The 14,924-nt window shown below is 37.5% G+C and overlaps 1 protein-coding gene across 3 annotated transcripts in view; it reads left to right on the top strand.

Annotated features, from left to right (window-relative positions):
- Positions 1 to 14,924, top strand: part of Lama2 (laminin subunit alpha 2) — a 583,059-nt gene that overhangs the window by 467,051 nt on the left and 101,084 nt on the right. For all 3 annotated transcript variants that reach the window (XM_041653904.1, XM_041653903.1, XM_041653905.1), the window contains 3 exons: positions 6,638 to 6,754; positions 7,428 to 7,591; positions 9,269 to 9,407. In XM_041653904.1, coding sequence (XP_041509838.1) covers positions 6,638 to 6,754; positions 7,428 to 7,591; positions 9,269 to 9,407 — 420 coding nt within the window. The remainder of the gene's footprint in view (positions 1 to 6,637; positions 6,755 to 7,427; positions 7,592 to 9,268; positions 9,408 to 14,924) is intronic.

Genomic DNA, 14,924 nt, shown 5'->3' with positions numbered 1-14,924 from the left:
GTACTGGACCTACTATTAAGGTAATATTCAGATACAAGTCAAATGGATAGTTAGTTATTTATTTTAAAATGACCAGCTACTAACCTTGTTCTTAAAATAGCCTCCAAAGTTGGAAATGGTGGCACACACCTATAATGCCTGGGCCAGTGAAGCAGAAGCGAAAGGGTAATAAATTCCAAACTATACTGGCTACATAACAAGACCTCACCTCAAAAGACAAACAAAACAAAATCAAAAGTAACTCAGACACAACCTCAAGTCTAGACACACTTATAAAAAACAACTACTCTTAATAACCTGAGTTGACTTGGAGGTACACACAGGCAAAGAAGCAAACCAAACTAACACTTCAGTAATTATCATGGAATTAATGACGTAGATGGGGCAGCTGATTTGCCCCTCTGTAGAGCTTCTGACACTTGTTCTGGACCAGAAGATAGGTACCATTTGGTAGAAGCAGGGGTGAGGAATGCTTCAGAAATAGGGGAAGGCACGTGAAAAGAAATACAGGAAGAGAGGTAACATAACCGACAGAGAATTCGTGGTTGGTAGAATTGGAATCGAGTACCTGTGAAAGAACTGGCATAGATATCCAGCGGGAATAAGCAGATTCCAGATCTTGAGTTACAAGAAAATTAGGTTATGTGACTAAAGAATTTTGTTCACAGTTTAAACACTACAGGAAGCAACAAAAATGCAGAATCATATATTAAAGTTACACATTCAAGGGTTTGTTAGGAGCTCATGTAAACTGGAACCTCAACTTTGTGTTTTTAATACTGTGATTCTGGCCAAAGAGAGCAACCTGACCTAACATTTAAATGTTGATCAAATCTAACCACTGTTGGTCACCCAGCCTGAAGCGGTTGAATATGAATAATTACTAACTGAAATAATATGAAAAATCTAGACAGTTTATATTTTCCCTATATTTAATGTTGTAATTTATATTGGCTAGGAGGGCCAAAAATATTTGCAAAAATAATGGCACCACACCAAAAATTGTGAGAAAGTGATAGAAGGAGAGAACACTATGCACTCAAATATGGAACTATGAAGGTAAAAGGTGAAGAACCCCCTGTCTCGAAAAAACCAAAAAAAAAAAAAAAAAGGTGAAGAACTTTCAAGCAGAACAGGTTATCTCATTTACAAGTTGTATAAAAGTCAGGAGTGAGAGATAGCTCTGGCAATGCCATTAGGAATGAGACCACAGAAGGCTTTGAACACAAACTACTACAAGGGCATTGCTAGCAATGGAGAGGAAACAGGGTAGGGGATCAGATGAGCAACCTAGTGAAGCAAAGGGTACATACTGATCCCTCTGCCCCAATGTCTACTCTTAGAACTTGACTGAAGAAAAGATTGTTAGAAAGAAAACTGAGCTGACATAAAGGTATGCAGAAGCTGGTGTTTGCAGACTCCTACAAAAGCTACCTTACACACGACAGCAAAAGAGAAGGGCAGTACTCCTCCTGATAGGCTCTGAAGGGGTGAGAATCTAATTAGCTAGAAAGAAAAGGTAGGAATATACTGAATCTTAATATCTAAATAGGATGAGTTAATTATGATTATGGAATTCTTTATATATGTTTTAAGAATGTCATGAATGCATATAATATGTTTGATCAAATCCATCACCCACTCTCTTCCCTGCAAATTCCTTCTTATGCACCCCCACTTTCTCATCCCAACTTGATGTTTCTTTTTTTTTTTTTAACTCATTGTGTCCACTTAGTGGTACCAGTATGTGCATAGATAGAGGGCCATAGGCTAGAGCTCAGTTACCCCCCCGGGGGGGACTTTATTCCTAAAGAAAACTGATTCTCCCTCCCACAGCAGCCATTACTTGTCAATAACTCCTTAGAGGTGTGGCTTCCTGAGTCATCCCTCATCCCTAGCATAATTTTAAAGATTGTCTGTTTCTAAAGATGGGTCTTCCTGTTTGTCTCTTAAACACTCTGAGCTTCCTGTCAATGTAGTCTAAATCTGACGTCAGTCATTATTCATTCCTTTCTATTTTTTTTATAACACTAATCTCATGATTACATAAGTTGACACATTAATTTACTAAAGCACTTTCTCCTTCAGTGTTAATTATCCCTCAATGGCTGTGATAGAACAAATACAAAAAAAAATGGATGAAAAAGGGTTATTTAGGTTCCATCCATCTATCAGAGGTCTCAGAACCAGAACATAGCTTACTCATTTCACTGTTTGTGGTCTATGGCAGGGAAGAACATCATGGTGGGAGGATCACTTTAAAGGAAAGAATCACCTTATGGCACCCTGTAGAGGAAGGATGATCACCTTATGATGTCCCGCAAGGAAAAAGGGAGAAAAGGAAGGAAGAGAAGGAGAAAGAGGGAAACATACCTGTTAAATGTTTCACTTTCTTCTATTAATGATGCATTTGGCCTTTGTTGAATATTTAAGATTCATACTACACTACTCTTCCAGAGGAATGCCAAGAAATATATCTTCAATTCTGATTGTAGCCTTAAAGCCTTAAATGGTGTTCAACACAAATACAAAAACACAGTTATTAATTAATAAGAAGAACAGAAGAATCCAGGCAGTGATGGTGTGTGCCTTTAATCCCAGCACTCGGGAGGCAGAGGCAGGTGGATCTCTGTGAATCTGAGGTCAGCCTGGTCTACAAGAGCTAATTTTTAGGTCAGACTTGAAAGCTACAGAGAAGCCCTGTCTATGAAAACAGAAACAAAAACTAAACAAGAAAAAAAAACCCAAGAAGAACAACAGAAAAATGTCGTAAAGCAAAGAATAATCAATGTTTTGTCTAATTTCCCTAGAGCTCCAAATCTCCATATTAATTGTTTCAAAGATATAGTCTATCATCTAATCTGAAAACTGTCCACATTTAAAACTTCTTTACTCTCTAGATCATCATTTGCTTTAGTGTGATAAGGAGCATGTCGTGACCCTTACATTACAGTTGGTTCCCTGAACTAACAGATACTCTATAGCTTATTTTAATGTGAATTGATATAGTTCTTTGCTTAACACACCGATGGAAATATCTCTCCCTCCTATTGGCATAGTAGCTTTTTAACTATGTATACAGTGTTCTGCCTGCATGTATGCCTACATGCCAGAGTGGGCACCAGATTCCATTGTAGATAATTTGAGCTGCTATGTGGTTGCTGGGAGTTGAACTCAAGACTTCTGGAAGAGCAGCCAGCGCTCCTACTTCCGAGCCATCTCATTAGCCCCAGTAAAGCATTTCAAATGACTTTGGTGCCTTGATACAAGCAAATCACAATGAAAAGAGCACTTTTGAATCTCTGTGTGCAGTGTACATTTCCAAATGTTTATACAGAGCTAGGGAGTAAGTGGCTATTATGTAAAGAATTCCAGACCCTTGAAAGCAAAGATGTGACTGGAAATCAGTGACACTGGAACTTTTATTGCAATTTTTTGCAAAGAAAGCAGCAGTCACAAATCAAATACTCCCCTGAACCTTCCAGAGACACAATGGCTCAGTGAGCTGTGTCGCTGAACAAGCCGTAAGCTTCCCTTTCATTCACTCACTCAAACCTGCTCACTGGGGAAGTTCATAGAAGTACGAGAGAGACAGGTGCTGCATAAAACTGTCTCTATGGGACTCACACTGTAGTGAAGGGTATATTCTTGGTTCCAATTAACAAGTATGTGAAATGCTTAGAAGCCTGGACATGTGAGATAATATACAGGGTAAGGGTTTGTTGGTTATTTGTATAGTGTATATTGGTTATATAATGCATGATCTGCAACCCCACACTGATTCCTCATTAAACATTCTATGAAGTGTCCATCACTATCCACAGTTCAGTAGGTTGTGTCCTTTCAGTGGTCCCTGTACATGCACAGTGATGTGTTTATTTCTCTGATGTCCATTAAATAACTAGTGTTTTAGACCCCCTCAAACTAACCATGATCTGTCAACATGTATAGAAAATGAAAGTCATTTGTATGCCTACAATTGGTGAAATACCCCCACAGAATAAATTTTAAAGGAGCTTTAGAAGGTGACTCGGTTGACAAAGTGCCTCCCACACAAGCCCAAAGTCCTGAGTTTGCATCCCCAGGACTCATTCACATGCCTTATGTTGCAGCCTGTGTCTGTAGCCCCAGGGTTTGTAGATAGGCAGATCCCTGAAGCTCCTCAGACATTATGCATAGCCAGATCTTTGAACTCTGTGTTCAGTGACAGACATTGTGTCAAAACTAAGATAAAGATATCTATTTCAACATATGCACATGTATGTATTTTTACATGTACCTACTTTGCAGATATGCGTTTACTACCTAAACATGATCATACACTATACACAAGAGCAAACACTCAGGTTCACACACACACACACACACACATACACACACACTATTCTCTCTCTGTCTCTCTCACACACATAAACACATACATTCACACACAATCATAAATATACACACTCAAAAAAATAAATACACACACTCACATTCACATACACATAACCAATAATTGAGAACTAAGAACAAAACCAACAATATAATGGTTAACAATTGCACAGCATTTCTTTGTGCCTGGCCAAAGACTTATAAGCCAAGTCTTTTTTTTTTTTTTATCTACTTTCACAGAAGCCCGAGTTCTTGTTACAGTGTTGGTTCTGAGTCAGTACTTCCCAGAAAGAATTGAGATGCTACATTTCTAGCGAGCTTCCTGTTGAGACCCATGCTGCTAGAAAATGAGCCACACCTTGAGTACTGAGGAACTATGCAATTTGTTAGAGGCCACATGGCTTGCTCAAAATCTTGTAAGGTTTGTAAGCTGGGATTCGCCTCAGGCAGGCTGTTGCTGAATGCCGTGTGCTTTACCTAGCGTGTACATAATGATTAGGAAAAACATTGGTGATTTTTCAGGTCGATAGTCAGGGAACTGGCCATGAGCAGAAAATACAGAGGAACAGAGCCAGCGGACTGAAGAACATGTGGTAGAGGGCACTGAAAAGACGTGCGTACTGGGATCGTGGTGAAGTGGTGGGTGATAAAATTAGGAAAAGGAGGTATGAAGCTGGCACTCACTCGTGCAAATCACAAGAATGATTTTTGTAATGTAAGATATATTGTTCCTTTACAGCTCAAGATCCAAGGCCTGTTAGGTAGATAAGAATTACACTTTAAAATTTTCTGTTTAAGTGAATGTGTGTGTATGTGAACGTATGTCTGTGTATCTCATGCATGCAGGAGACCAAGGAAGTCATAGAAGGCACTATTCACCTGGAACTGTAGTTATAGATGGTTGTGAGCCACTAAGTGGGTGCTGGAAACTGAACCAAGTGCTCTTAACTGCTAAAGTATCTTTCTAGCCCCTCCCTCACGTGCTACACTTTTCACTTCGCAATGCTGTCTGTGATTCCTCAGTTAGTGACTTAGGTCATTCTGACTGCCATCACAAAATCCGGAGCTGTCTAATTTAAAAGCATAATAAATATATGTCATATAGTCCAAGGGCAGGGGGGTAGAGGAGGATTAGTGCTTGGTGAAGGTCTATTTGTTGGCTCAAAATCTCTTTGCTGTATCCCTACATAGTGCATAGGTGAATAAGCTCCCTTGTGTCTCTTTTACAGGGACACTGACCCCATTGATGAGGTTTCTGCTACATTCTCTCATCATCTCCCAAAGGCCCCACCTCCTAACACGAATACATTGGAGTGTTGAATTTCAGCATAGAAATTTGATGGAGACACAAGCACTAAGACCACACTCAGTTTCCAGCTTATTTCAAGTGGATGGAGATGGGGCCCATAGAATCAAAGGCTTATAGGCTGCTCTGTGCATCTTAGAAAACTACACATGTATAAGCTATCATTAGTATTTATTTATATGAAAAACATATAAAGGCCAGAGACTAACATTCTAATTGATTTCATTAAACACATAGGGGAAGAAGGGTAGGCAGAATATGAATGGGTTTAAAGTACAAAGGAAATAATAGGCAAAGGCAAACTCCACATAAAGGCATGGCAGTAATTCTCTTCCATTGATTTTCTTCTTCTAGGCCAGGAATGAGCTTCATGTAGCTTTGAGACAAGTCATAAGTTTCACAGAGAAGTTAGTCTGTTCTCATTTTATGAAATAATCCATTAGGTTTATTCTTGGGGAGAGGGTAATTTCTTCTTAAAAGGTATTCTCTCTAAATTCCCTTAAAAATCCCAGCTTTTGAATTTCTGGTGTTTCCCTAGGGTACAGTTATGCTCACAAAGAACTATTTCTGTGTACATCCTGGAACTCATCAGGTTTTTCCAGTTTAGTCTGGCACACTCGATGCTGGTGGCACGTGGTCAGCACTTGCATTGTAGTTAAAATGAAGGTCCCACTTTGCCTTAGCAATCCTGTTAACTCTCTAGTAACTATCACATCACTTTATTTACCTGGATGGCTTTCTCAAATGGGGAAGAGAAATGGCCTGTGTATGCTCGATGTTGAAGAATTCTCAAGAGGGTTGAGTGGGTAAGTTACATCATAGTCATCTGGCCAAACTGTTAATATATACTTTGTTATTGAACCTGTTGTTCAGGCAGCTCAGGGGAAATAGGAAACCACAGTAGGGATGGGTTTTACCCCGATGCTGGTGTAATATTGTTTTCTTTGTATGCTACAGAAAAAGAAAGAGGCTATTGAAAGTGGCAAACGACAAATAGAGAACACTTTAAAGGAGGGCAATGACATACTTGATGAAGCCAACCGACTTGCAGATGAAATCAGCTCGGTCATAGATGTGAGTATTGAATAAAGCTCAGAACAAAGAGAAAGAATATGATGATTTAATTCCTTCCCACACTGGCAGCAAAACTCAGCCACAGAAACAAAAGCCTCTCATTGTGTTTTTGTAAGAATATATTATTGCAGTACAGTGTTGGGGACATGCAGGTAATGATAACAGTTAGAACCTAACTTTATTGGAGTACTCACTTATGCAAGCTTGGGTTGTTTTCTTTTCTACTTCTCTTATTACTTTTCTTATCATGGTGACCAGATCATTCCTTGTTCCTAGGCTAGCACTTACCATCTGTTTTGTTATCTCATATAGCTTTAGTTAAAAGAGAAATGAAAATCGTCAAGGAAACCTTTGGCCCACTGTCTCGCACGTTGCATCGGGACATGTGCAGGAATAAGGATACAAAGATCTAAAAGGTCCCGATGATTGTCACATGTTCAGTTGTTGCTATGAAGTAATCTTACAAGAAAAATACTTTTATAAATGGGCTTCATAAAGTTCTATGATTTCTATTAAATAACTGTTTTTATTCTATATTTTCTGTGCCAGTAGACTAAATGTTTTCTAAAGAGAAAAACAAGCATATGTGATTGTATCTCCTAGAGAAATTAGGAAATTCAAGGAGGCCTGAGTGAACTGCTCTTAATGCTGGCTCTTCTCTCTCCATATCAAGTACGTCGAAGACATTCAAACTAAGTTGCCACCGATGTCTGAGGAGCTTAGTGACAAAATAGATGACCTCTCCCAGGAAATAAAGGACAGGAAGCTTGCTGAGAAGGTCTTCCAGGCTGAGAGCCATGCTGCTCAGCTGAATGAGTCGTCTGCTGTGCTTGATGGGTACGCCATGTGTGCTTGGAAATGTCTGCAGAGCTTGACACTCATCCAAAAGTTTAGACAAGCAGAAAGGGCAGAAAATCACTTTCACGTCTTGATTTCCATAATTATGAACAAAAGAGCCGCATGGCTTTTCTATGGAAGATCCTAATTAAGAGAACGTAGGCATACATCTCCTGGAAAAGTATCAAAAGTCACAGTTGAAAGTGAATTCAACTATGCCTGGTTAGGAAACGAACATAGCCTTAGGCTACCCTTACAATATTGTGTTTTGTTCTTTATTAGAAGGCACCAGGGTTGTCCTATTAGCATTTTAAATAATACACAAACACGTTCTGCTGCAAACTTCAGTTTTACGTTTCTAATGCAATTTAATCATTTCACTGTTTCCACGTGCCTCTAAATGTGCAGCTTTATAAACAGCCATTCAGTCTCCTCCCTCTAGTAAGACAGAACGTGTACCACTCTGAAGGAACAGCTCAGGGCTGGATGGTGAACATCTATAACCCCAGCACTTGGGAAGTGGAGGACACAAGTTCCAGGCCAGCTTCAACTGCAGTGTGCTCCGGGCCAGCCTGGTCTATAAGAAACCCTGAAAACAATGAAAGAAATGAAATAAATATCAGCTCACTGTAACTGGGATTATCACATGGGTCATAGGAAAGAAAACTGGAGCTCAGGGTTTGCTTATTAAACAACACTCTAGGTATGGCTGATTTACTTCCTCTGTACTTTTGTGATTGGCACACACACACACACGAAAACAGGAACTATTCATCCTAGGAATAATTTTTCGGGGTAAATCTACTTAATATGCACCACATGCAAGTCTGTGTTCTCATCTTTAATAATCACTGATGCAGAAAGAATGCCTGGAAACACAGAAGCGACTTATGCATGATTAGTTTTGGAACAAACTTTCCCCAACCTAGAGCAAAGAGTCGTAGATGAATCAGTGGCCAGTAATCAGTACACCCGGATTCCAAATATCCCATTAGGGATGTGTTAGTCATGATTTGATTTTTTTTTCCTATGATCTCTTTATGTTTTCTGGGAAGTGTGCCTACTCTGAAGACATTGTAGAATTTGTTTGATTAATGGGATACAAGTGCTCTGGAAACTGGAGTGCGCTTCCCAGATAACGGGAAGTACCGTAGCCCTGCACACACCTGCCTAGACACATGGTTGCAAAGGCTTTAGTGGCTATCACAGAGGTTTAAGGAGTGGCAGAAAGAATGCTCAGTAGGTCAAGATGCTTGCCACCAAGTCTGAAGACCTGCGTTCAATCCCTAAAACCCACAAAACCCACACAGCAGAACTGACTCCCTCAAGCTGTGCACATGGGCATATTTTCATTTGTGTATGCTCACACACATGCAGAGAGATAGGGAGAGAAAGAAGAAAGGAGGGAGAGAGGGAGGGAAGGAGGGAAAGAGAGAGGAAGGGAAGGAGAAAGAAAAACAAAAGTATCTTAAAAGAAATAGTGGCTATATTTCACAGCAAATATTGAGGAAAAAAGTTTAAAAAGAACAATGCAATGTGATACAATGAATAGACACATCAGTAGGATTTGGAATTAGCCTGATTATATTGGCCACGATCCTTTAGAAGCTGGGCTTTTTATGACGTGATTGTTCATTATTTGAGTGCTAAAGCTCTTTTCCCGATCTAACCTCACAGAATCCTGGATGAGGCGAAGAACATCTCTTTCAATGCCACTACAGCGTTCAGAGCTTACAGTAACATTAAGGACAATATTGATGAAGCTGAGAGAGTTGCCAGAGAAGCGAAAGATCTTGCCCATGAAGCTACACAACTGGTGAGAAAAAAGAGCGCATCACATGCTAAGCATAGAGGCTGAGTTCTTTTGCATTGTACACTGAGCATGCGTCTCATGCATCACATGCTAAGCATAGAGGTTGAGTTCTTTTGCATTGTACACTGAGCATGCGCCTCATTCTCATCCCCTCCTGTCCTCACCCCTTGCCTGTCCCATTTGTCTGCTTTGTTTCCCCAGACAATGTCACCTCCGCTCTCACTTTATATGTATGTGTATACATGATTTATAGCACGGTATAAAATCTAGATGCTGAGAACCAGGAAATACATACAGTATCTGCTTTTCTGAGAATGACTTATTTCACTTAATGTTATTATATCCAGCTGTAGCTATTTTCCCCTAAATAACTTATTTTTTTTTCTTTGTGGATGAAACAATCCCACACACGCACCACATTTTCTTTTTCAGTTCTTCTGTTGATCTCTAAGGTTGGGTCTACAGCTACATTAGTCAAATCTTTTAAAAATTAGTTTTCAAACTTAAATGAAACATTATAAACCTAGTAAATTGGAGTAGTTGCCCCGAGTCCCTACTGAAAATCTCATTTAAAAAATCCAACTCAAGTATTTTCTCACTATCTATAACCACAGTACTCACCTACTACTTACTATTGTCAGTTCAGAGTTCAGAGGTCACTGCCCAATGCCAATCATATTTGTGCTGCAGTTCACAAAGTTAAAATAAGCAAACATAATACTTGAAAAAGAGAACTTTAATCACCATTAGTTCAAATGGCGTTGGTTTTGAAAAGTATCCTGCACAGAGCACTTTTTTTCCAATCACCATTGTGTTGGGTTTGACTCAAGTGTACTTTTATAAACTATATCAGATCATATGTTTCTAAAGTATACAGACTAATTTTATGAGCTGAATATACCCTATCTTTTAATCATTGTTCAAAGGGTGTTAATAGTGCACAGCTAATATTTTAGAGCTTTGGGATTATAAATTGTACACCTACCTTCAGGATCTTCATCTTCAGTCATGGAAAACTTTGCTCACTGTATGCAGAGCAGCATTGTGCAAGCAATTTCTCCAGTCAGTCCCTCAGACTGCTTTAGGTGCAGATATGCCTCATGGGAATTCCTCGTGAAGTACCAGGCCCAGAACAATTGCTGAAATCATTTTGCTTTACATAGAATCTACAAGTATATCAATAATTTGGGGAGGTAAAACGCTTACTGAAAATTTGTGAAATAAATGTGCATAAACTATGACTTGCAAGAGACAGATTGACATTACCCTGGCTTTGCTATTGAGCAAAAACATTTCTTGACTATGTGGGTCATCTGTTGTCTGAGGTTTCTGTCCTGCCAAGTTCCCACAGTCGTTAAGTCCCAAAGAAATTACACAGAGGTCTAAATTAGTTATAAGCTGATTGGCCTCATAGCTCAGACTTCTTAATAACTCTTATAACTTATATTAGCCCATTATTCTAGTCTTTTAGCCACGTGGCTCGGTACCTTATTTGGCGAGGCAGTTACATCTTGCTTCTTCTGTGGCTGGGTCACCACTGCAGACTGCTCTTCTCTCTTCCCAGCATTCTCGTTGCCCCGTCTCTACTTCCTGCCTGGTCACCCCACCTATACTTCCTGCCTGGCTACTGGCCAATCAGCATTTTATTAAAAATAATACAAGTGACTGGATAAAAGACCATTGTCCACAGCACTTCCAGATTGACATTCCCCTGGTTTTGATACTGAGCAAAAACATTTTCTTGACTATGTGGGACATTCAGAAATAATTATCACATTATTCTGTAGGGAAATTTATGGTCATAATGAAAACATCATTATGCTTCCCACAATTGCTACTGTTAGTGTTTGTCTGGCATGGGCTAAACTAATGCCATATACTAATTTTCTCTCTTTCCAGATTTAATACGCTGTCCTTATTCTTAAGAGTTTCCTGCATGTATAAAATGAAATGTGATATTATCTACCTCTCATTTCTCCCTCTAATCCCATATATTCTTGTCAACAAACATCCCTCCCTCTTCACCTCCGTTCCTTTCTCTGTAACCTAGTTCATAAAGTTAGTTTCGCATATACCTACGGGTGTGAAACCATCCAATAAAGTATGGGAAAATTATCAGTTTCTTATTCAAAATAGAGATATTATCATTGAAGAAATTATCCTTAAAAATGATAATTTTAAATCTAACTTAAATTTAATCATTTAAATAGATACATTATAATTTTAAGAACCTAATTTCTAAGTTTACCACTGTTAATTACATTGTTTTGTTTGATAACTATTTTTAGCTACTAGCATATTGTTTAGCAAGTAGTAGCATCTTTTTCATGATACATTAACATATTTCTACATATTCATAATTCTTATATTGTTAAAATTTTTACTATTGTAATTATTTCATCTTTTCTAGTGTTTTGTGCTAAAGAACTATTTAATACTATTAACTTACATATAGGAAACCCTCATGGTTATGCTGACATAAATTTTTTCACTTCTTATATCTGATAGGCTAACAACCCCCAATAAAGTTCATTTTCCTTTATTTTTATTTTTTCTCTTTCTAAAGGCTATAAAAGTAATGAAAAATTTGAAAACTGTGTGTCAAAGAGAATCAATTGTTTATCAATTATTTATTTAATAAATTATTTATCAATTTATCAAGCTATCAGGACATGTAAAGTATTGTCCTGGGTAATTTGTTGGCACAGATTCCATGAACAGAAAATGTAGGGCTTTAATCTTAAGAGATCATTATAATATAGTTCATGTTTTTCAGAATATTAACATATTTGTGAAACATTCAATTGAGCAGTTACCTAACATCTCATAAACCTAAAATTAATATTATTGTTAGTGCCATATATAACAATAACAATGAAGCACCTGTTTATTATATACTCTGAAAGAGAATGAGGAAGCGCAGTAAAGGAGAGCCCACTACTCATGTGAAATACATTTAGCAAAAATGGAATGTTTATAATAAATTATAAAGAAAAATCAAAGAAATAGAGTAGGTACTTGGACTAGAGAAAGATCTATTAAAGAATTAGTAGAAGAATTCATCAAGATGCTAAAGAAGATGGTGATGAGACAATTTGAGAAAGAAGAAAACATTGAAAATACCTTTGGAAGAAAATAAGTTAATGGTTAAAGTATGCTCTAGGCATAATGGAGGTGACATTTTATTTTATTTATTTTTTATTGATTTTATTGATCTATATATTTTCTCTGCTCCCCTCCCTTCCTCCTTCCTCTCCCCTCCACTTCAACCCTCTCCCATGGTTCCCATGTGCCCAATTTGCCCAGAAGATCTTGTTCTTTCCTACTTCTCATGTAGATTAGATCCATGTATGTCTCTTTTAGGGATCTCATTGTTGTCTAGTTCTCTGGGATTGTGATTTGTAGGCTTTTGTTGTTGTTGTTGTTGTTGTTGTTGTTGTTGTTGTTGTTGTTGTTTTGCTCTATGTTTCAAAACCACTATGAGTGATTGCATATGATAATCGTCTTTCTGAGTCTGGGTTAAGCAGTGGCATTTTAAAATCAACTTCATTCCTTTAGAATAATGTTATTTATCAACATAGAGAGATAATTAAGAATAAAACTGAAATGAAAATATAAGAAGTTGATTTTTTTTTTTTGGTTTTTCGAGACAGGGTTTCTCTGTAGCTTTGGAATCAAAAAGTTGATTTTATGAGCAGGCAGATGCCATATTCAAGTTAACAATATGCTATTATTATATAAGCAAAACAGCCATTTCTATCAGAATATAAGTTCTTTAAATATCAAGATGAAATATTACTTAAGAACTGAGGCATTGCCGGGCAGTGATGGCACACGCCTTTAATCCCAGCACTCAGGAGGCAGAGACAGGCGGATCTCTGTGAGTTTGAGGCCAGCCTAGTCTAGAAGAGCTAGTTCCAGGACAGGAACCAAAAAAAGCTACAGAGAAACCCTGTCTCGAAAATAAAAAAAAAGAACTGAGGCATTATGCAAAAAATAATATTATATTTATATTGGTATTGAGTGGAAAATAAATTATATATTATAAAATATTTATTTCTCTCAGTCCAGTCTTTCTGATCTTAGTACTCCTCTTTAATATATACAACCAAAAAAAGAAAGGAACTTTGGTATCTTTTAGATAAAGGAATATAGAAATTTAGTAATTATTTTTCTAAAATTAATTGCTTGACTTTGAATCCTATAAAAACATCCTACCAGCTGCTAAAGAGATGGTTCAACAGTTTAGAGCATGTATTGCTCTTTCGGAGGACTCGGTTCAGTTCCCGTTACCCACATTGGCTCATAGCTCTAACTCTATGGCAAGCAATGTCTTCCTCTGGCTTCCACAGGCACTGCATTCAAGATGCAACACTGTCACCCTACCCACCCTCACAGAGAGGCACACACATACACATAACCAAAAATACTAACGATAGCTGTGTTGTCAAAGAACCTACCATAATCAATAATTGATATCAATATCTTAAATTCTTACATCATAGTGAATCTTAAAACCTGTACCATCATGAGAAAGATAAGATTCTTGGAAGTGTGGGAATAAATAGATTTTGCATGATGTTAAGCATCTTAAGTGGTCACATAAAAATGTTCAAGTTCTTTGACACTAAGGAAGAACCCTTCCTTGACCTCTACTGCTGTTGAGGTCTCAGGTACTGTGTGTACTTAACTAGAGAACACAAAGGGTAATGTATATAAACCCCATATCCATGGTCTTAAATATAATAGAGTCACCACACTGCCTACACATCCTCCATCCTTTCTCTAAGGCAATGGAATGTGCTGCCTTAGTCTCTATTATCTGGAAGTCCTAGTCTTCCCTAAGGAGCTTGTCTTTGTAAAGATTACTTTTACTTTCCATGGAAACAGAACTGGAATCTCCCCCCATTTTCTCTTTCTTTCCCCGTTTCTCTCTCTTTCTCTGTCTCTTTCTATTTCTTTCTCTCTCCTGCTCCTTCCTCTTTTCCTCTTTTTCCTCTTCCTCCTCCTCATCTTCTTCTTCCTCCTCCATATCTACTTTATATTGAGAGCATGGAGACCTTGGGAAAGAATTGAAGGGGAGTGGAGAGGCAGGAAAAGGAGCAGAGAAAAATGTAGAGCTCAATAAAAATCAATTTAAAATTTAAAAATAAATAAATAGAAATTTAATTATGGTTTTAAAATAACACTATAGCAACATCTGAACTAGAGCTTCTTACACATTTATTGATTCCTTTCACTGAGGATGTTTTACATGATCCCAGTCTATAGATATTGTATATTTTTTAAGAAAAAGCTTTTATTTTAAAATAAATATATGATATACTTTCAGTAAGTGATATATATTATTTGATATATATTATTTTAAAATAAATGTATGATATATATTAAACATTTACTAATGGTAAATCATAAATTTATTTTAAAATAATAGTGTTATATACATATAATTTTACTAATCATAAATCATTGAACAAAGTTGCATAATAATATTTATGCCCTGGTTTATTTTTAGATAAA

The sequence above is a fragment of the Microtus oregoni genome, unplaced genomic scaffold (assembly GCF_018167655.1).
Source record: "Microtus oregoni isolate MIOR12 unplaced genomic scaffold, Mior012 000006F_ref0000085, whole genome shotgun sequence".
NCBI classification, from domain to species: domain Eukaryota; kingdom Metazoa; phylum Chordata; class Mammalia; order Rodentia; family Cricetidae; genus Microtus; species Microtus oregoni.
This window is presented reverse-complemented; position numbering and strand designations above follow the sequence as displayed.